At 37.3% G+C, this 21,448-nt stretch overlaps 2 protein-coding genes across 2 annotated transcripts; both read right to left on the bottom strand.

Moving 5' to 3' along the window:
* Positions 1–8,697: 8,697 nt before the first annotated feature.
* LOC139935337 (probable small nuclear ribonucleoprotein Sm D1) lies at positions 8,698–13,453 on the bottom strand. The gene is made up of 4 exons (XM_071929868.1): positions 13,230–13,453; positions 12,667–12,743; positions 11,418–11,609; positions 8,698–10,451 (listed from the first exon to the last, which is right to left on the bottom strand). The coding sequence occupies exons 1-4, from the start codon at positions 13,241–13,243 to the stop codon at positions 10,372–10,374; spliced, it is 363 nt and encodes a 120-aa protein (XP_071785969.1). The 5' UTR covers positions 13,244–13,453; the 3' UTR covers positions 8,698–10,371.
* A 437-nt stretch (positions 13,454–13,890) lies between these two features.
* Positions 13,891–21,334, bottom strand: LOC139935325 (anamorsin homolog). The gene is made up of 10 exons (XM_071929856.1): positions 21,169–21,334; positions 20,108–20,271; positions 19,308–19,457; positions 18,699–18,763; positions 18,208–18,352; positions 17,368–17,435; positions 17,159–17,228; positions 16,936–16,981; positions 16,551–16,635; positions 13,891–15,605 (listed from the first exon to the last, which is right to left on the bottom strand). The coding sequence occupies exons 2-10, from the start codon at positions 20,259–20,261 to the stop codon at positions 15,492–15,494; spliced, it is 897 nt and encodes a 298-aa protein (XP_071785957.1). The 5' UTR covers positions 20,262–20,271; positions 21,169–21,334; the 3' UTR covers positions 13,891–15,491.
* Between the last annotated feature and the right edge of the window lie 114 nt (positions 21,335–21,448).

Genomic DNA, 21,448 nt, shown 5'->3' with positions numbered 1-21,448 from the left:
TGTTGGCCTAGAGTACTAGTGTTGGCCTAGGCAGAGTGTTGGCCTAGACAGTACTAGTGTTGGCCTAGAGAGTACTAGTGTTGGCCTAGACAGTACTAGTGTTGGCCTAGACAGTACTAGTGTTGGCCTACAGAGTACTAGTGTTGGCCTAGACAGTACTAGTGTTGGCCTAGAGTACTAGTGTTGGCCTAGAGAGTACTAGTGTTGGCCTAGAGAGTACTAGTGTTGGCCTAGACAGTAAGACAGTGTTGGCCTAGAGATAACACAAACTTTCCACCCCTTCAAGCAGGCTCACTGCCCAAGACGCAAGTCTGGATTCCAGACGATGATGAGTCTCCCTTTGATGTGGTGAACCGAGGTCGGTAGATGTCAAGAGCAAATCAGGGCCCAATTTCGAAGAGCTGCTGAGCACAACAAAAATCGCTTAGCATGAAATTTCTTGTTTTGATAAAAACAGGATTACCAACCAAATTTCTATTCGTTGCATGTTTCTTGTTTATTCAGCTGTTGTTTGCTTATCCTGAGTATCAAATGGAAATTTGATTGGTAGTCCTGTTTTTATCAAGGAAGAAATTTCACGCTTAGCAAAGTTGTGTGCTTAGCAGCTCTATGAAGTTGGGCCCTGGTCAAAGTCCGGTTAAGAAAACTAACTCTTCCCTGCACAGCCTTTAAACATAATATGTTTAAAAGCCTGTGCAGGGAAGATTATCCTGGTAACTGTATGGTATCAGGCTAATCTCGTCCATTAAACTCATTTTACGAAATAAATGCTAATCTTGTTAGATTTAAGTTTTCTTTCAATATGCAGATTATGGTTTCTTCTGGACACGATGAGCTGGTCTAGTACTGCCAACATCTTCAGCTGAAGGTGGTCTACCAGCAAGGTCATGGCAATGAAGGCATGAACATGAGCAGATGACCACATCTTTGATGTCTCTGATGTGTGACCTATGGTCAGCGAGGTCAACAAGGTCAGGTGTTTGCAGCAAATAATAAAACAGACTGGGCCAAATTTCATACAGCCTTGTAAGCACACAAGAAGTGCTCAGTACAGAAAATATTGCTTAGCAAAAACTGGGTACCAGCCAGTTTTGCTGAGCAAAGAAATTTTCCAACTAGAAGTTTCTGCTAAACCAATCATGGTAACTTTTCCAGATTTTCAGAAAATCATCAAGAAATGCAAATTTATTTTTGAATACCTCAAAGGAATCTCTCAACTGTTTTATTCATTAAATGGAGTCAGTCTCCTGCGATAGGTTACAACCAGTAGTAATTATTATCATTTTAATATTTGCCATTCAACAACGTCACTTATACAAGCAACCAACAAATGCACAAGCAAATTACATCTCAATGTGGAGACAAAATAATTATTTGTGTTTCTGCAAATTGGAAAAATAGGCCAATTATTTGAAACGATATCCACCTTGTCTTGCAATTATCAATGCAGAGTATTTGATGGTCATGTGTTTGTTTATTTGTCTTCTTTTCAGCAGTCTTGTGCAGTGATGACTACAGCCTGAGCTGTGGCGAGGTGCATCGTCGGAGGAGGCAGATAGGAGAAAGTCATCAACAGACAGCATGGTAACTTTGAAATAATTGCCCAATGTTCTTTAAAGGAACACGTTGCCTTGGATGGGACGAGTTGGTCTATAAAAAGCGTTTATAACCGTTTTTTTTTTTTAATAAAATGCATAAATGGTTGGAAAGATGTTTTAAAAGTATAATACAATGATCTACACAAGTTTTCCTCAAAATTGCGTGGTTTTCCTTTTACTGTGCGAACTAACACGGTCGGCCATGGGAGTCAAAGTTTGACTCCCATAAATGGCCGACTGTGTTAGACGACGAGGTAAAAGGAAAACCACGCAATTATAGAGGCACATTGGGTGGATCATTGTATTCTACTTTTACAACATCTTTCTACCAATATGCATTTTATAACCAACGGTTACAAACGCTTGTTAAAGACCAACTCGACCCGATCCAAGGCAACGTGTTCCTCCCATTGGTAACGAGATTTTTGTTGTAAAGGAGCCAACAAACAATCGTTTCTGGAGGCTTTGAAATTACAAGATTATGAAATAATATAAATTTGTTCTTCTGTCTAATTTTCCGATTTCGATAAAGAAGATTCTTTATTGAAATTGGAGTTCTCGTTTTCAACAGAAGAAACAATTTAAGAAACAAACAAACAAGAAATCACTGATCTGTAAATTCTGCGTGTGCCTGGATGCCAATGAAGGTCTTTTATGATCTGGGGCCAGGTTCATAGAGCTGCTTAAGCAAAAAACTAGCTTAAGCACAAAAATAGCTCGCTTGTTTTACACATGTTACTGGCCAAAATTTCATGCCATATACATTGATTGTGACTGGTATTTAGCTGTTGTTTACTTAGCATAACAATTGAGTGGAGTCTTAGCAGGTAATCTAATTTTACTAAGCAATGGATTTTTTTGCTTAAGCAAAATTTTGTGCTTAAGCAGCCCTATGAAATTGGGCCCTGAGTTGGTAGCCATTTTTGTTAATGACTATTCCTCGATCCAGAGAATTTATCCAAGTATTTAGACACAATTTGTAAAGAGCAACTTTTGTGATTTAAACTTCCACAGATTATTCACCAAAGGTCAACTGTACAAGATGTGCTCAGCTGGACCATGATGGCGCCCTACTGACTGTATGATGATACTCGAGGAGAAGACTACCCCCCCCCCCCCCTCCCCCCCCCCCCCTCTTTAGGGTCATGTCACATGAGGCATTAATGTACAGGCAATCAGTTCAAGGCAATCTCAAAGAAGATAATTCAGTTATATTTGACTGTCTACATAATTTAGAAATATTAAGAAATACCTAGTGTGCTGCCAAACTGGTCATAGCACGCACTGCAGTGTTGGTTGTCTCCAAGTTGCCGGTAAGGGTTGCCTATAAAAGTTGCCTGTAGAAGTTGCCTCGTGTGACAATGCCCTTTAGAGACTCGGCTTTGGGCTCTGGTTCCGGCTTCAGGCTTCATTTTGATGTTCAAACCACATGGCCAAATCACGCTGCTCCAAAATTTACAACAGAGCCCATGCTGGTGTCCATAGCCCAAGAAGAGGTTGGGAAAAGGCCCTATAGTTTAATGTTCTCTTCATAAAGGCACTGGACACTACTAACGGTCATATACTTAAAACAATTGGTTAGCACAAAAACTTATTTAACAGGCAATGGGGGGAAGTTGATAGAATCAAGCATTTTGGGAAATAGCTCCATTTGAAAAATTGTTGAGAAAGAGGCAATTTGTCACCCAAATAATAAAGTACTTTAGCTGAAGTATTTTATTCAAATGCATCTGAGAGCATACAAAGTAATGCAACAAGGGTGTTTTTTCCTTTAAATGTTTTTTTGCAAGTTGAGCCCAAGTTTATGCATATGTTGGGATACACCAAGTGAGAATACCGGTCTCTGACAATTATCAAACGCGTCCAGCGCCTTTAAAGGCAATACTTCATTTTTTCAAATGCCGTTTTGTTTATCCTTAATGGAACGTTAAAGACAATGGACACTATTGGTAATCCAGTCTTCTCTCTTGGTGGATTTCAACACATGCATTAAACAACAAACCTGTGAAAATTTGAGCTCGATTGGTCAACGGAGTTGTGAGATATCTATGAAAGAAAAACACCTTTGTCACACGAAGTTGGGTGCTCTCATGTGCTTGATTTCGAGACCTAAAATTCTAAACTTGAGGTCTCGAAATCAAACTCGTTGAAAATTACTTCTTTCTCGAAAACTACGCCTCAGAATGAGCCGATTCTCACAATGTTTTATACTATCAACTTCTCCCCATTACTCGTTATCAAGTGAGGTTTTAAGCCGATAATTATTTTGAGTAATTACCAACAGTGTCCACTGCCTTCAAGTACCTTAATTAAACTCTGATTCCATCAAAATCCACATCAGTTGACTGTATAAAACTAGTACACATGGTTTGTTGCAAAATCAATGCTAGTTTATTGTGGAGAATCAAAATTGCAGTGTCCTTTGGATTTTGATGAACTCGGAGTGGTTAAGAACACACCTTTAAAGACTGTACAGCTTTGCCAAATAAATAAAGTTAAAGATTTTGTGGGAAATTTGGAAGTGCGAAATGAACAGAATGTATGTTTTGCAAACAATATGCTTGAGTAGAATCTTTTGCAATGCTAAAAACCACTTACCACTGTCACAGCACCATAGTCTTAACAACAATAATTCTAACTCTATAACTTAACTCCATTCACCCTAACACCATTAACCTCCCTCACCTTGCTTATAGACTTTATGCACTGACGTCATCTTATAGGTAGATCAGAGATAAAACAATAGACCTTTATCACGCTGTCACCATCTTGGTCATGTTCCCTGTTTCCAATGTTTTAATGAATGTTAACATTCATTGCGTGTGGCACCAGCCTATTATTTCGTCTAGCCTCAGTTTGGTTACAAAGAGTTGTAATGGAGTAAGATCAAGATGACCACACCGTGATAAAGGTCTATAGATAATGCACCGAAGCTCCATCATCTTTTGACCTCAAGCAGAGTGCGCTATATTGAAATGATGTCATGTGCATTTAATAAACAAATCCATTTCAGCAAATTTCTATGTTCAAATTGTGCGTGGTTTTCTTATATTTATAGTTTTTAAATGTGACAATAAAAAATGAGTTTGAAATTCTTCAGTGAAATTGTTGAAATAGTTTATTCTGATGTCAATTAATTGTAATGTTAAAGGTACTGGACACTATGGTAATTACTCAAAATAATTGTTAACTCAAAAACTTACTTGGTAAATTACTTATAAAAGACTTCAGCTGAGGCCTTTTATTATGCATCTGAAAGCACACAAAGTAATTCAACAAATTTGTTCTTGCTTTCATTATTCTCTTGCAAATTCGATGACAAATTGAGGGTTCTTTGACAATAACCAAATGTGTTCCAGTGCCTTTAAACAGTGTTTTTGTAAAATAAGACACGGTAATAACATTAATATAAATGGACAATGTAGTGACCATTTGTACTGACGTCACAACTGGCCAATACCTACCTGTCACCTGTCTGTTTTTTTTTATTTTTATTTATTTATTTATTTATTTATTTATTTTTTTTGGGGGGGGCAAGATTCATGTTAAAATTTGTGAGCTTTTGAACGAATTCATGCAAACCACACAGTTGGGGAAACTTACTCCAAAATGGCCCAATCCAAATTATTGTGATGATGACGTCGGGCCCAATATCATAAAGCTGTTAAAGCAGAAAATGCTACTTGGAAAATGTTTTTGCTATGCAAAAAATTAGTTGGGGCACTAACCACAACACTGCAACCGTAATGCATGTTTGGCTAGTAACCTATTTCTGCTAAGCAATACTTTTCTGTGCATATCAACTTTGTGTGCTTACATGCTTTAATGAAATTGGTCCCAGATAATAACACCATGTTATCAATCACTTTGCTTTGTACATAAAGTCACCTGGTATCGCAACTGCCATGCATAATTAGACACAAGAACAAAATGGTTTACCAAACTTTAATTTGAAGCACGTTAATATAAATTAGGCCTAGGTATACACAGACAAAATCTCCACTCCAAAAAACTGTAACAATTTTAAGAGAAATCATCAAGGCCTATTATTGCACTTTGGTTGGGTTGGTTTAGCTACACTATAACGCATTGGGGGGGGGGGGGGGGGGGTAGAACTTTCAGACCTCCAGCCTGTGAACTTCACGGATTGGATGGGAGTTATGATTATCGCAACTGCCGTGCATAATGGACAAAGTGGTTACACCCAACTTTTAGTTTGAAGCTTATTATTTTAGTACACACAGAACAGTTTTCCACCCGAAAAACTATCAAGAATAATGTTAAGAGAGATCATCCATCAGGCCTACTATTTGCACTTTGGTTGGGTGTGTTTAGCTGCACTATAACGGCCCTGTGTGTGTGTAGGACAGGGGGGGGGGGGGGTAGAATTTTCAGACATCCGGTTTGTGAACTTCACGGGGTGCAATTGGGCGGTTAATGATTATTGCATAATAACTAAATACACAGAGAAAAATGTCCGGCTGAAAATGCACCAAATGAAGTATCAATTAATTAAACACAACCCCGACGGCTTATATTAAAAAAAAAACATACTGACCACAAGATTTGAATTACTTCCACGTACAAAAACCTTGTGCTTCTATTTCTATATGATTATCATGGTATTTTTCTTGAAAAAAAAATGACCAAAATATTTCAAGATTACCGTGTTTAGTGATGGTTGTAGAGAAACGATTGGTTATACAAAATATTTAATCAACCTTATTTTTTCTTTACGATTTCGTGACACTGTTGTACAGTTCGCTGTGACAGACGGTTATTTCTATGAAGAAACTATAAAACCTTCCTTTGTTTCGTAGCTCCAATGATCCTTGAAACCGAGACAGGATTATTCAGTAACTTGTCAGAATTTTGATCTATATCATTCTTTTATCTGTCTTTTGCTTCTTTAGAGAGCCACTTTGCCTTCGTGGCCCCCGGGGCTGGATGTACCTTTCTCGATATATCTCTAAACTTAGCGGGATGTAAATATATGTGGATAATAATGAGGATAACGAAATTTGGCGAAGTCATATTTTGGCTACGTATTTGAAGTCATGGTGGTAAAGAGTGAACCTGGACGTAACATAAACGTTTTAATAAAATTATTCACAAAAATTTGCTTAAAGCGAATAATTAATTTAAAACGTTTACTTCACGCTAGATTTCTGCAAAATACTTGCACCCCATGACTAGAACTACGTTCCCTAAATATCACTTTGCCAAATTTTATAGATTATTTCCTGGTTGAAAACAACCCATGATGGCCATGAATCTCATAGTGATTCCCTAAGAAAGCTAAAGATGTCGAAAATATCTTAAGACAGTTGACGGGGTTCATCTGGGTCAGCCCCCAGTGCCCTGCTTGTGGAGTTGGTCACTTGTGGATGACCTGAGATGCATGCCTTTTCACCACTAGAGGGCGAGTGCGATCGTTCGATCAGCTCTTGTCAGGGGCTCACCCGGGTGAGCACCGCCGCGGGGTAGACCCAGGGAAGCTAAACGAACGCACCCTATAATATTATCAAAACCAATGTGGAAAGAAGTACACAGTAGCTTTGGTATACATACAAGTATGGAAAAAGGGTATCACTTTTTATTCCCCTCAAAAATGAATATAAGAAGCGTTACTGCGGTTACGCTTTTCAAATTGTATGTATATAGGGATTATTATTCCTTATTTGGACATAATATTCAACTCTAAACTAATAGTAATGTAAATTAAAACTTACTAATGTGGTAAGAAGTAGACCTAGGCCTACAGCAGCACTGGAGAGTAGGCCTACAGTGCATGTTGGGAAACATTTCACTTCTTGCTGTTACAAAATTACATAGTTGTTTATTGAATTTTATATTTACTTTGGATTCCCCTGTAAGCTTTTGCATATTGACAGTAGAGGGGCCCCTGGTGGTTAACCCACATTAGTTTTATTCATGTAGGCCTACTCCTAAGTTTAATAAATTGAGAGAGAGGCCTCTCTGTTGGTCACATGATTGTGCTCCCATGTTGCTGAGCCAGCCAGACAGGCAAATTGGTTTCTTTTGTAAGAGTTAGCATGGCCTGAGATTTTTCAACAATAGTCCCCCAAGTGGAAATTTCCTTTCAGATTTTGGTCAGATATCAAAACAATACTAGCAGCATGGCCCAGTGTGGACTTTCTTAATGAGAGCGGTTAAATTGTGAAATGCGTTATATAGGAAAGTAATAACAGATTGTTTTCAGTAAGTCCCCTAGTGTGCCTTTAACAACCATTGAAAAGACCCCAGCCAGAAAAGAAAAAAAAACAGATATCTCTAAGAAGCTACGAGTTCCTAATGATTCTTCGTCCAACTCGAACTGACATTGCCGGGTTTTTAAATACTTATGAAAACGAATCAAGGTCAGCTGCTATCCACAGTAACCAGGTAGCCGGCTACTAACGGTTAGACTCGACTCAAGACGCACCTTTGTAGCGTCATCAGCCGTCTACATTATTGAATGCAGCTAGCTTGATTTCACCAATTTGTTAAACGCCCTCACTTGGCAGGAAAGTGCCAATTAGTTCTCCTATGTTCGAAACCTGACTTGAACTAAGTCTAGTTACCGGCAGGCCTACGCTACTGACCATGCTGCTGCCATGTAGATTCTAGTCTTGAAGCAAGACGTTTCTCCTTTTCCTGTTGGCGAGTTAGCCGCACCACGCATGAAAGGAAAACAAGAAATGTCTTGCACCAAGACTATGCAGATTCCTTAAGGCGCCCTCCCCCCCCCCCCCCCATCAAGAACAAGTAAAACAGTTTTAACATATTTTTTTCATTCCCCTATTTTACATTCCACATTTACTTAAATCGAACTGCCTTGCTTGGAAATGGGTTTTAACTTTGGCGATGCAATGGTGATTTACTGCCAATAAACAAAAGCTAATAATATATGTGTAACCTTTCTTATTCTCGTTAACATACAGACAAGAACCCAGTATTGTTGTTACTGAAATAAAAAGTTAACGATTAAATTACTTTGTCATGATGATGGACAATCTCTGTGCTGAATAATGTCCTAGGTGTCCAAGGTTTAGTTCAACAAAACACGCATTCACAGATGCAAAGTACAGACAAACAGTTGATTGTTACAAAAAAAAGATTTATTCACTTCGAAAATGATGATCTTTAAAATGAAATGTAAAGACAGAACAAGTTTAGAAAAGCACTGTAGCTGTTAGTGGTTCCATGTTCACTTCTTCCTCAGACACAATACTTTCACTATAGACCTTTATCATGATACGGCCATGTTGATTCTCAACTCCAAGTAACCAACAACGAGGCTGTGATGAAAAGTAGTCTGGTTCTTTTTTGAACCACAGATATTATCGTTCATTACTGTTACTGGATACAGGAAACATGACCTAGATGGTAAAGGTAACATCCTGGTTTGTCATAGGATAGCAATAGGGTGTTGGGTAAAATCATGGTTTACCACGATTTGTTATAAAACGAGCGCTTATACACTCCAGTGGACAAAATACAGTCTATACACTCCAGTGGACAAAATACAGTCAACTCTCGTTATAAAAAGAACACTGGGACCGACCAAAATGATCTCTTCACCTAACCGGAGCTCGTTATAAGAGGACAGCAAAACAAGAAACACAAAGCAGAAACTACAGTGGGACTTCAGAATGTACTCTTTATAAGCAGAACCTCTTTATACAACTTGCTCTCTGTAGCAAGGGTTGACTACAGGTACATAATAACCATACAGGCATTTTGGCTCCATATCCCCCACCCATTAGAATCATTTAACCATGGAGGAAGGATAGTATAAAATACTTTAACTATCACTCGAAGTCTATTATTATAGACTCCTGATAATTTTTGTCTGAATCCATCAAACTCAGGTAAAACCAAAGAAATTTGTAGGATTGCTGGTGGTCAAGATAAAAGAAAATGTTTGATCAAAAACAAAATGTTCGAATGAAAGGACCTATGGTAAAAATTCAAAAAATAGTTAATGGCCAAGACGCTTCATTCCTGAGAGTCAGCCTTAAAACAAACTATCTCCGTCAACTTGTAATATTATCTCATGCCTGGAATTTCACAGTTGCCCTGGTCTTGGTGCCCCTTCGAAAAGTTCCAATGGAAGTGCCCTTTTCAAACTGAAAATGGCCTTGCCCTCTCAAAGATGAAATTCTAGGGGTGGATTTCACAAAGAGTTAGGACTAGTCCTCACTTAGGGCTAGTCTTAGGAGATATTAAAAACTTAAGGCTAGTCCTAAGTTAGGACGAATAACTTGCCCTAACTAGTACACATATTGACTGGCAACGAGGTAACTAGTATACGTCTATTCCCACGAGGGACTTTGAGTGACCAGAAGAGGGCCGAGGGAAATAGGCCCCTTTTCTGGTCACTCACAGGCCCGAGTTATGCCAGTCAATATGTGTTTTATAACACAGCTCGGTCTTAAAAATGTCAAATAAGAACATAAAAAGGAATTTTGTAGTTTGTTTACGGTTCAAGTCAAGAGAGGGGGCTGTTGCCGCGGGCACTGTTTGCAAAGACTAGTGTTCGCTCTGGTACTACTCCCGCAGAACAAGCGCGCGCGATCACTAGCCTATTTTAGTTCATCCCACGTGACCGTGTTTCAGCCAACCAGAATACAGAACAAGCAAGAGGTGTGTTATAAATAAGACTAGTGTTAACTCTTTGTGAAATCCACCCCTGGAATAATATCTTGGTATTTTGGTTTTACTACAAGTACTAAAAAATACAACACAACTAGAAATATTAAACGCCGTCTCATCTCCTTCCACGACCACGGCCTCTTGCTCGTCCTCGACTACCTCTCCCACCACGCCCGCCCCTGCCTCGGCCAACAGCTGAAATAAAAAATGGAAAAAAACAAAAATTAGATTTAAATATTTGTAGAAAGTTGTAAAACTAACAGATTTCCCTATGTAGCTTTCAGTGCGCTTGTATTTCAAATAATTTCAGTTCTTGTTTCGTCTAAATATTTAAGGCACTTGCAATTTTACGAACGGATTTGCAATCTTCTATAATCACACAGACCCATCTTGCAATGTTTATGTCAGTGGCTATGGTTGCAATGCTGAAAACCCCTACTCTTCAACATTGTCATTCCTACCAATTTCACTTCTGGCCAATTCAAACTGTAGTTTTCTTTGCTTTTTTTTTTATCAAGCTTGCCCCTTTAACTCCAATTCTCCAATGTAGTCATTGCTAACAATTTCACTTGGGGCACTTCTGGCCAAATTTAAACCGTAGTTTTCTTTGCATTTTTTTTATCAAGCTTGCTCCTTTTCATCCTTCTCCACAGCCAAGGAAGCCTGGATATAAGGGGAAATAGCCAGTCACTTTTTTACAGAAATGAATATTAACAATAAAATCATAATAATATTGTAGTCTTATATAGCACACAACAAGGCACTCAAGGCGCCAAGCATACACAAACTTTCAGAGAAATAGGTTATTGAAGTGATGAGGTCCGAGACCCAATTATGTGACACCTTATAGTGGTTTACAAGGTGTTACGGCGCATTCAGCAGCCACAGCCAAGAACAACGGGGCAAATCCCTTCTCTTTTTTGATAAGTTCACTGGGCTCTTTTAAATGCGTAACACAAAACATGGGTCCAACGGCTTTACGTTCCATCCGAAGGACGAAGCAATAGTTTGCTTAAGGACACAAGTGTCACCGCTGGGGATTCAAACCCACACTCTGCTCATCAGAAACACCAGAGTTTGCATTCGGTGCTCTTAACCACTCGGCGATGATACTCCCAAAAAATGTGACCATATTAATGGTTACATAATGATAACACCCACCTGCTTCCTTCTTCTTGGCCTTGGCCTTTGGCGTGTTATCAATCAGCAATGTGTCTAGGGGTAGACTCTCTGGTAGGATGAAGTACCGGATGTTGTTACCTCTAATGCTAAGGCTGTCCAACTGTACGGGGTCGCGGTTCTTGATCGTCATCTTAACGGATTTAAGATGTGTATTCATGCTGACGTCAACACCTTCAAAAATTAAAATTTAAAAAAGAATAATTTATTTTTGCGATATTAGTTATGCCAACAATCACTTATAATAATATGGGATTTGGGGCATTGCACGGGGAGGTATAAATATTATTTGGTTTGCGGTAACACCATTTGTGTATCTACTTGCCAAGTAGATTATGTTCTTTTGAGAAATTGTCTTGCTTTGAGAACTACATTGTATCACTTCTGGAGTAAGAACATGGGGCGATACAAAAACTCCCAAGGTTCTATAAATGCACAAATCAAGAAGTTGTGATTCATTTACTAGACTACAATATTCTAGTCATTTGTCTTTCAGGCAGTAGGGAGTAGTTCCATGAGGGGTCCTACTAAAAGCCGACAACAAGCCGACAACGCCGACAACAAGTCTATAGCGCCGCCAACACGCCGCCAACAAGTTTTAAATACCTCAAAAATGGCAAATAAACCATATACATTTTAGAACTATGTGTGTTTTGTAATATAAACATAAATTTAATGGAAAAACTTCACGAAAAGTGTGAATTTTTAACCAGAAAAAAACTTAAAGTTCACGGAGATAGGTCGGACGCCATCTTGGCTTAAAATCGTGTTTGGACCAGTCCATTATGATGCGGGTGAGTCAGACTTAGCAATAGAGGGCGGGCGTCATGCACTGTGCACACTGCAGTGAAGGTCTTCACATAAAGCCCGCCCTCTGTTGTTGACAAGTGCTAAATCTACCTGTATCATAATGGTCTGGTCCAAACACGGTTTTTAAGCCAAGATGGCGTCCGACCGCTTTCCGTGCAAGTTTTTTTCTGGTTAAAAATTCACACTTTTTGTGAAGTTTTTACATTAACTTTATGTTTATATTACAGAACACATATAGTTCTAAAATGTAGATGGTTTATTTGCCATTTTTGAGGTATTTAAAACGTGTTGGCGGCGTGTTGGCGGCGCTCTGGACTTGTTGTCGGCGTTGTCGGCTTGTTGTCGGCTGTTAGTAGGACCGTTCCATGAGTCATGACTTTATAATAAATCCTCACGGCATCAAATCGAATTTATAATTTACCTGTGACTGTTCCATGTACTTGTGTGCCATTCTTCAACTCGATGGTTACCGTTTCATGACTCAACTTCATCAAAAATCTACATTGAAGAAATCAAATCCCAAATTAAAATTAAACAAATAAACACAACACAATTTATTTATTTGTTGTCATTATTGTTTACCCCTCTACTAGTTTTAAAGTTTTCACCTCTCAACATGCTCAACCAAAAACATTGCATTACCCCCTTGGCAGCGTTTTTTTTTCTTCATATAAATCTACCTTTCAAACACGTTCAATACCACTTACCAGTGCCCTTTTTAACAATTTTAACATTATTTATTCTGATATTGATAATAAATTATACAAAATATAGGAAATTTTATTTTCAATCAATTCGTGCGCGGTAAAACAACAATAAAACCAAACAACAAAATTAGCAGTATAATTTAATACCGCTCATCACTTCTATATACAAGCACATTTAGAAAAGTACTTATTTGAGCCACCTTTCTCCAAAAACTGTAAACGACTAGGGAATTTTCACGAATTAGGTGAAGTGCAAAACAATACAAAAACTACTTACCGGACTAACTTCATTGTAGCTACTGTTGTGTATTTTAAGCGTTAAAAGTTATGAATTTGTCCTATTGTTGATCATAAATTTGAGTATACTTTGAATCAGATAGCAATTTTAAAGATAAATTTCACCATGATAAACTATCGTTTTTTGTTGAATAAAACGTTGAAGATACGCGGTTAATTGTGTCAATGGTCGCAGCGTGTTTTGATGACTGGTACCCGCTCTTAAACATTGCGCGTAGGTCCCTAATAAACAATGCGATCGCGAAAAGTGGGAACAGGGAAACTCAAGACTATAGCGCCATCAGCGTCTATTATTTAGCAACATGAATAATAATAAACTCGTCACTAGTCCATGTTGTCTTTTTGAATATTTTTCAATAATTAATGTTTTTTTTGTCCTTTTTATACAATGATTTGTCCACCTTGTGTTGATTACTCTCCGTTATTTTGAACCGAACTTATTAAGATTTATTATTATATATTGCCCTGTAAAATAATAAAGTGTCTAATATCTTTTTTACCCCTCTTTTTTTTACTGATGTTTTTTTGAAGCTATCGAAAAAAAATTCACAGAATCTTCCAGTATTATACACAAGCAAATTCAATGGATTTTATCATATTATTAAAAAAACAAATTATGACATCCTTGAATTCCACAGGACTCCAGGTTTCTATTGGATAACCAATTTTTATTGACGTCAAAATAAAAATCTTCACCGATGACATCTGACATTGTCATCGACGTCTTTAATATTATCAATTAACAGCAACATTAACTTCTGCAGCTTTGAAAGTGAAATCTCCAGCACATGGATTTCCGTACAAACTTTTTGAATGATTGAAAATGTACATTTTTATTCATGTTTTCTTATAACAAATACAATTTGTAAAATGTTTTAAGAAACATACACTGTATGATCTCTTTCAAAAATCTACTTGACAACTTAAAGGCAGTGGACACTATTGGTAATTACTCAAAATAATTATCATCTTAAAACCTTTCTTGATTACTAGTAATGGGGAGAGATTGATAGTAAAAAACATTGTGAGAAACAGCTCCCTCTGAAGTGACATAGTTTTTGAGAAAGAACTCAAGTTTAGAATTTGAGGTCTAGAAATCAATCATCTAAAAGCACACAACTTCATGTGACAAGAGTGTTTTTTTCTTTCATTATTACCTCACAACTTTGATGATTGATTGAGCGGCTCAAATTTTCACAGTCTGGTTATTTTATGCATATGTTGAGATACACTAATTGTGAAAACTAGTCTTTGACAATTACCAATAGTGTTCACTGTCTTTAACTACCAAAGGTACATTTTTATACGGACGTCCGTGATGGTTCAAGACCCGCTCCTTTAAATTTTTTTTTGTTCAAACCCAAACTTTTTCAAACCTCTAATATTTCTCGACCAATTTCAATGTATGTATTTAAATTTCTATAGCCCATGTACACCAGATAAAACAAAGACGTGGGGTTTAAGTGTAGCATTATACAAATATTCAATTTTTTTTTTTAATTAATTAAAGAAAAAAAAACCCTCAACTGTAAAATGAGTACCTATACACCAGAGAATGCCAACAATTCTGTATATGATTGCATAACAGGCCAGTGCACAATTTCATAAAGCTGTTTAGCAGAAAATACTGCTAAGCAAAATGTTAGGCTAAGCAAAAAGAGTGGGGCACCAGTTGCCACAAGGTCAACTTTATGGGATATTTTGTCTGTGTTTAGCAAGTTTTTATGACTACAGACTTAATTCCATAAAGCTGCTTAATCAGAAATATTGCTTAGAAGACTTCTGCTAAGCATCAATGAGCAGGAAACCAACCACATACATTGCATGTCCCATGGTATTTTGGCTGGTCACCTTATCCTGGTGGACAACATTGTTCTGCGACTGGGCTACTTTTTGTGCTTAAAAAGCTCTATGAAATTGTGCCTTGATATACTAATACTTTGTCTTTATCTTGTTGACAACATTATTTTGAACCAAGTTATACGACTAATTATATACAGGTTCTTGAAATGTATAAATACTTCAAATGCACCCATAAGTATAAATTCCCTGATACGAGATGCTAAATGGTTACTGAAACATTCGGCTTCTGCTAAATCTCTTGGTTCATTAAGACAGTTGACTCTATCACAGGTCATGTTGAGGTCATGTTGAGGTCATAGTGAAACACAGTTGCCCTAGCATCACCGAGTGATCTTTCAAAGGTCAGAGTTCAAAGTTTATGATGTCAGAGTTGAATATATCACATGTCAGGGTTGAGCTGTCGATCACTGAGAGTAATCTTTTCTCCGGGCTTGAAGGCAGGCATACCTAGGTACGGGCAACTGGAGCATCGGAATGCGTCTCCGAGATAACACTGTAGTGGGAAATTGTGGACAAATTAAATCATTAATTGATAATAACAAACAAACACGAAGGCCTTGGAAATAGACTGTAACTTGTTTTTTTTATATTTCAATTTGATCAAGTAAAAAACCACAAGGGGGGACTGACAGGGTAAGTTTTAAATAGTTTGGGTTTGAACAAAGAACAAATTGATTGTAGCTGGACTTGAACCAATGACCTCCGGATTAGTACCAGCCCTCAACCGACTGTGCTATCCAGCCCTATGTTGGCGGTCTACCTATTAGTCAATATCTAGGTCTGGGGTGCCAGTCTGAAGCCATATAACTGAAACCTGCTGTGTGACCAGGGCCCAATTTCATAGAGCTGCTAAGCACAAAAAATGTGCTTAGCATGAAATTTCTTTCTTGATAAAAACAGGATTACCAACAAAATTTCTATTTGTTGCATATTGCTTGTTACTAGTAATCAGCTGTTGTTTGCTTTTCCTGAAAATCACATGGAAATTTGATTGGTAATCCTGTTGCTATCAAGGAAGAAATTTCATGCTAAGCAAATTTTCGTGCTCAGCAGCTCTATAAAATTGGGCCCAGGCCGGGATCATACAACCTTGAAAGCAGCAGCCAGGGGATAACTCTAAGGTGATGCAACTTTTTATAATATTAAATATCAATTTAATTTTGAAAGACTTGTCTGAAGTTCTTATTGTGGGAATTGTAGAGTACCTGGTCAGTTGCCCTTTTGGTTTAATACTTGCAAATTGTAGAACTATATCATGTATTGTGCAGCAGCACAGGTTTCCAGTTCCACCACATTTATCAAATCATCTCAAATTTCAGAGCTGAGCCTTCACAACTTTGGGGAAGGTTCTTATCAAAAACTGTTAAATAGTAACAAAATAGTAGCTTCAAATAGTACAAAAAATGTCCGACTCAATGACAGTATGATTTGTACTCACACTTCCACACGATGATGTAACCGATTTCTTGACTTTATCTGATTTGACAGCGCCTTCATCTAACTCCTCAGCAAATCCACAGGTGCTGATGATAAAAACATAAATATTGAAAAATTCAACTATTGCTGAAAGGTAGAAATTATTGAGAATATGGATTTTACGTGACAGTAAAGGCTGCATACTGTCGATTAAATGAGGAACACTTGCAATAATTTGACTCGACTGTTTTCTAAATTCTTTACAAAATTCCATTCTAAATATTTTGAACAGGTGTTCTGTTCAGCCTGACATAATTTGACCTTTGGCTGTTTCATAAACACAAAAGAGGTCTATCATATATGCGCATAAATATGAGAAGAACAATGGATTGTAGAATATCACTTACCAGTTTTTGCACGCTTTCTTCTTAGCAGAGTTTGGACCGCACTCAGCTACACAAATGAAAAAAGGAAAAGAAAAGTTTTAGAGAGTAATTGATGGAGTGAGACGTTGGAATTGAAAATTGATCATTTAGTCGTTTGACTTTATATTTACAAACAATTTAAAAAAAACTAACAAACAAACAAACACCTAAAGGAAGAAAGAAACAAAGAAACAAACAAACTTACCTATTAGTGTACTGGGATCAGGTTTTGTGAAATCTTCTTCTTCTAGTAGTTTATCAGAATCAATGATGTCCTGTTCAAAATAATTTTGAAAACAAGACAATGTTAAACAAAAATACCATTTATAAAAAATTACGAGAAAATTAACAAGCTTAAAAAATGACATCTAAATCAAGACTTACAAATCGTTGTGGTTATTGGACTTTACTTACCACATCATCATCAGCCATGTCAAATGACGATAGCGTCCAGACCTTGTTCACTTCTGCTTTAGATTTCCCTGATGAAGTCATAAACAAACAACAATTAATTTTGTGTGACAGTCAAAAGTTCTTGAGGGGCTAAAAGGACAAATTCATATTATAACGTATAGAAGTAGGAATGGTGTAAATTTCGCTCCAATGGAGTACTATTATTAGAGCGAAATTTGAAACATAACTTCTTTTGATGTCAATAACAAACGGGTCTGTGCATTCCAAAGAGGATTTCAATGCTGCTTTGTCTGAATATCATCAAAATTCAGGAATGAACTAAAACAAATTCCAGACAAAAAATGTTAAGACCAATGTATTTGAAACGTGACATCTTTGGAAGTTTTTGGATGTTGACAAAATTCACACTGGAAGCTTATCACTCAGTTTTATGTGAGGTTGCACACCTGTCATTTTGTTTCCAGTTTCAAAAGAACTCTACTTTTTGTTATGCAAGTTGCCAGACACACAAGGCCTAAAGGCCACTGTAGGCATGTAGGCATGGGTGTCATCCACTAGGAGCCACATACTCCTGGGGCTGCAACAGGGTTACCCCCTTCACAGTCTGTAAGGATGTAGGCATGGGTATCATCCACTAGGAGCCACCTACTCCTGGGGCTGAAACAGGGTTACCCCCCCCCCCCCTTTACAGTCAGTAAGGATGTACATGTAGACTTGGGTATCGTTCATTAGAGGCCTGGCTGGTAGAGCAGGAAAGCACTATCTCACCAACTTTTAAAACATGATTGAAAAATGAGTGAATTGCACAACTTGGGCCCAAACAAACTGATTCACACAAACCTTTGGTTTCTTTCTTCTTTGCAAAGAGCGGTAACGAGACAGCCGAGCCCAGTTCAAATGCTGGATTACTGCAACATAGCTCGATCACACCGTCGGTGCCGTTTACTTCACCTTGTGACACAAGACTCAACAGGGCTTCCTCAGGCTGTGACACAATAACAGGCAAGATTGATTTGGGTGTGTCATGGCGGCTGTAACCATTAACTGCTTCGGTAGCTGATTAGTGTTTAACTAATAACCAAGTCAACTGAAACAGTTCATGGTTACGACTGCCAAAAATTATTCCAGTATTCATACATAATCTTGTTCAATTTAAGACTATAGGCCATGTCACACAGGGCAAATTTTTACAGGCAACTTGGAAGCAACCACCAACACTGCATGCAAAAAGGAACACTTTGAACAACCGCAGACCTGTTCCAAAACAATCTTACTGGGGCTCTCGGATGGTTATGACCGATATATTGGGAGGTACAATTTGTTTGACTCACCTGTGAGATGCTGACAAAGCCAGCCACTTTGAGCAATGACACAAGCTTCTCCTTTGTTCTTCCATCTGTTGGAACAAAAATGTGCACAGAGATTAATAATCACACACTTTAATTTTGTAGCCAATTTCAAGGATTTTCATACAGATTTCCTTTCATTTCCCTTCATTAGGTAAACATTGAAATCAGTTAAAATAACAGTACACATGTACTGTACACATTTTGTATGATGATGATGATGAGAAACGTCAAAGAAAAGGCAAGAGATATATTTTAATAAAATATAAAACAAGTGATTTATAAAGACAGTGCACAGTGTTCAGGGCAATGACACACCTGAAGGGTTCAACAAAAAGTAAATTAATGTTGTTTTCTAATTGCAATGCAGCCATGAGACCAAAAAAACATTCCACAGGCCACAACTATGAACAAACCAGGGTCGTTTACAAAAATATGCAAAAATATGTTTATTTGGTCTAGTTCCAAAGGCTCTTCCTAATCATCACCAAAGTAAAGTTTGAAACTTGAAAGGCACCAGTCTAGTTGTCTACATCTATATCAGCATCATTATAAACCAATCTACAAACTTGAAGAAGCTTTGGTTGATTGTACCTTTCGGGGAACTGTGCTCTCTGAGGTACATCCTCCCACTGGGTTTTAGTATTCTGGCTACCTCAGCAAGGTGGTCCATGGTATGTGTTACAGAGGGAGGGTTGACAGCTCCCAGGAGAGCCACATCAAACGCAGACTTCTGATGAGCAGCTAAGAGAAAACATTTGAGAATTTTTGTTGTTATTATATGTGTTCTTCGCTGCATTGCTTGCTATGATCAAATATTTACTTCAGTTAAATTATAAGTATTTAAAAACTTTACAGTCAGTTATCCAGGGTAAAGTACTTCTATCGGTTTCAGGTTATTTATGCTAGAAACATATTGGGCAGCATTCCTTCTCTAAGGTTTGACAAAAACATTGCAACATTGAGATTAGAAAATTTAACCACAGAAACACAGGCAGAAAAATTTTGAAAAAAGAAAAAAATATTAAAGGGAATGTATACATTTGACAATAAAAACATTTGGTTAAAAGCCTACAGCAGCTTTTGATAGATTAAAGCATTTTGAATAACGTGATGTAGTTATAATTTGAGAAGCAACTGAGAAATTTCAGATGCTATACATATCAAAAATAAATCATTATTTTTATTATTATAATGATTATTATTGTGTATTCCTATTAGGGATTACTCTTCATGCATGGACATCACATTGCTCCGGCTTTTCTTCAACATCTCACAATGGCGACCACCTTTTGAAATAAAATGTTCACATGATAGTTTTTTTATTAGGCCGTAACGAACCCAAAAGTTCCAAAAACCAAAGTTACTTTATTTGCCTATAAAGTAAATCTTACCAAGGGCAAGCCTCTCAATGTTTTCCACCTGAAGTTTACCATTCTGCCCCAGAGCAGCGCTGAGTCTCTCGACAGCTCTCTTAATACCCTCTGGGTCCTGTCCTTCCCCCCATGTTAACAGAACTCGCTGCCCGTCACCTATAATGGACTCCATCGATTTAAAACTGGAAAAAATAGAAGAAAGGAAGAAGAGTACACAATTATTAATAATAATAATAATGATTACATTTATATAGCGCTTTGTACTAAAAATAAGTTTCTAAGCGCTTCACAAAAAAAAAAATATTAAAAAAAATTAATGTTTGCAATATACTTAATTCATGATCAGGTCATTGCTTTCTTTCAAATCTAGGCTTCAGGGTACAAGAAAAACACTCAGTTGCATAGCTCTTTGATTGTTTTAAGTTAAATTTTTAAAGACTATTTTTCGCAAAACCATGGCTTGGGTCTAGGCCCTGCAGCTGAATTCACGACAACGGGACTAATCCTATCTCGAGTTAAGATGAGTAACTCATGGGTTCAATGCTTCCCACGACTTTGGATATAGAACTTTACTCGTCCTAAACTAAAGTCCTAAGATTAATCATAAGTTGGGTGAAATAATAATAATAACTTATATACATGTATGGGGCCAAAATAATATAATAATCAGTTATAAATTCTGAAAAGACCGGTTTAATAAGGAAAAAAATACATATTATATTAAAAAGTTAATCATTCAAATAAACACACACAAAAACTGTTTTTAAATCAATTAACCATTCCTGACTGCTGACATTGACACTGACTGACAGTGACATCAACATAATTAAATTTTCTTAAAAAGTCAAATATCCCAAAATAATGATTGAAATTATCGATAACAATTTACACAGTCAAATACGTACATCACAAAAATCTTAATTTGTTAGAAATATCATAATTGAAATAAATGCAAAAACATGATGATTCATGATGATTGGGACAAAAAAGGAAATTCTTAAGAAAGGGCTACTGAAACTTTTATTTTTAAATTAATTGTAGTCTGGACCATCCTAAACTGAAGCAATCACTCTACATACCTGTGGCTGGTACACGACGACTGAGTCAAAATTACGAAAACAGGCCGTCTTTATGAAAATTATAGACACAGTATTCAGACGCAGTCAGCTGATGATGACGGCACATCAAGTTTGCACATTGTTTATTTCACACAACACACGTACACCGCGACGTGCGTATCGTGTGTGACTCGGCGTTTATGTTTAGACGCCCCTGCTTTTCCATTATAAAGATAGAAAATATTGTTCGTTTGGTCATTTCGCACCCTAATAGATTTTAGACTTGTTCTAGTCCTTGTAA

The sequence above is a fragment of the Asterias amurensis genome, chromosome 3, assembly GCF_032118995.1.
Source record: "Asterias amurensis chromosome 3, ASM3211899v1".
NCBI lineage: Eukaryota > Metazoa > Echinodermata > Asteroidea > Forcipulatida > Asteriidae > Asterias > Asterias amurensis.
Note: the sequence above shows the minus strand (reverse complement) of the source record. Positions and strands in the feature narration are given on the sequence as shown.

Bases quoted from the DNA above. Each gene is read 5' to 3' on its own strand.
- LOC139935337 (XM_071929868.1), bottom strand. The intron at 11,610-12,666 runs GTAAATTATAAA...TAATTTTTGAAG, and splicing joins AGTACATGGAACAGTCACAG to GTGTTGACGTCAGCATGAAT. The intron at 10,452-11,417 runs GTGGGTGTTATC...TTTTTATTTCAG, and splicing joins GGCCAAGAAGAAGGAAGCAG to CTGTTGGCCGAGGCAGGGGC.
- LOC139935325 (XM_071929856.1), bottom strand. From the start codon at position 20,261: ATGGAGTCCATTATAGGTGACGGGCAGCGAGTTCTGTTAACATGGGGG. The intron at 18,353-18,698 runs GTGAGTCAAACA...ATTGTGTCACAG, and splicing joins GCTTTGTCAGCATCTCACAG to CCTGAGGAAGCCCTGTTGAG. The intron at 15,606-16,550 runs GTGAGTACAAAT...TTCCCACTACAG, and splicing joins TTACATCATCGTGTGGAAGT to TGTTATCTCGGAGACGCATT.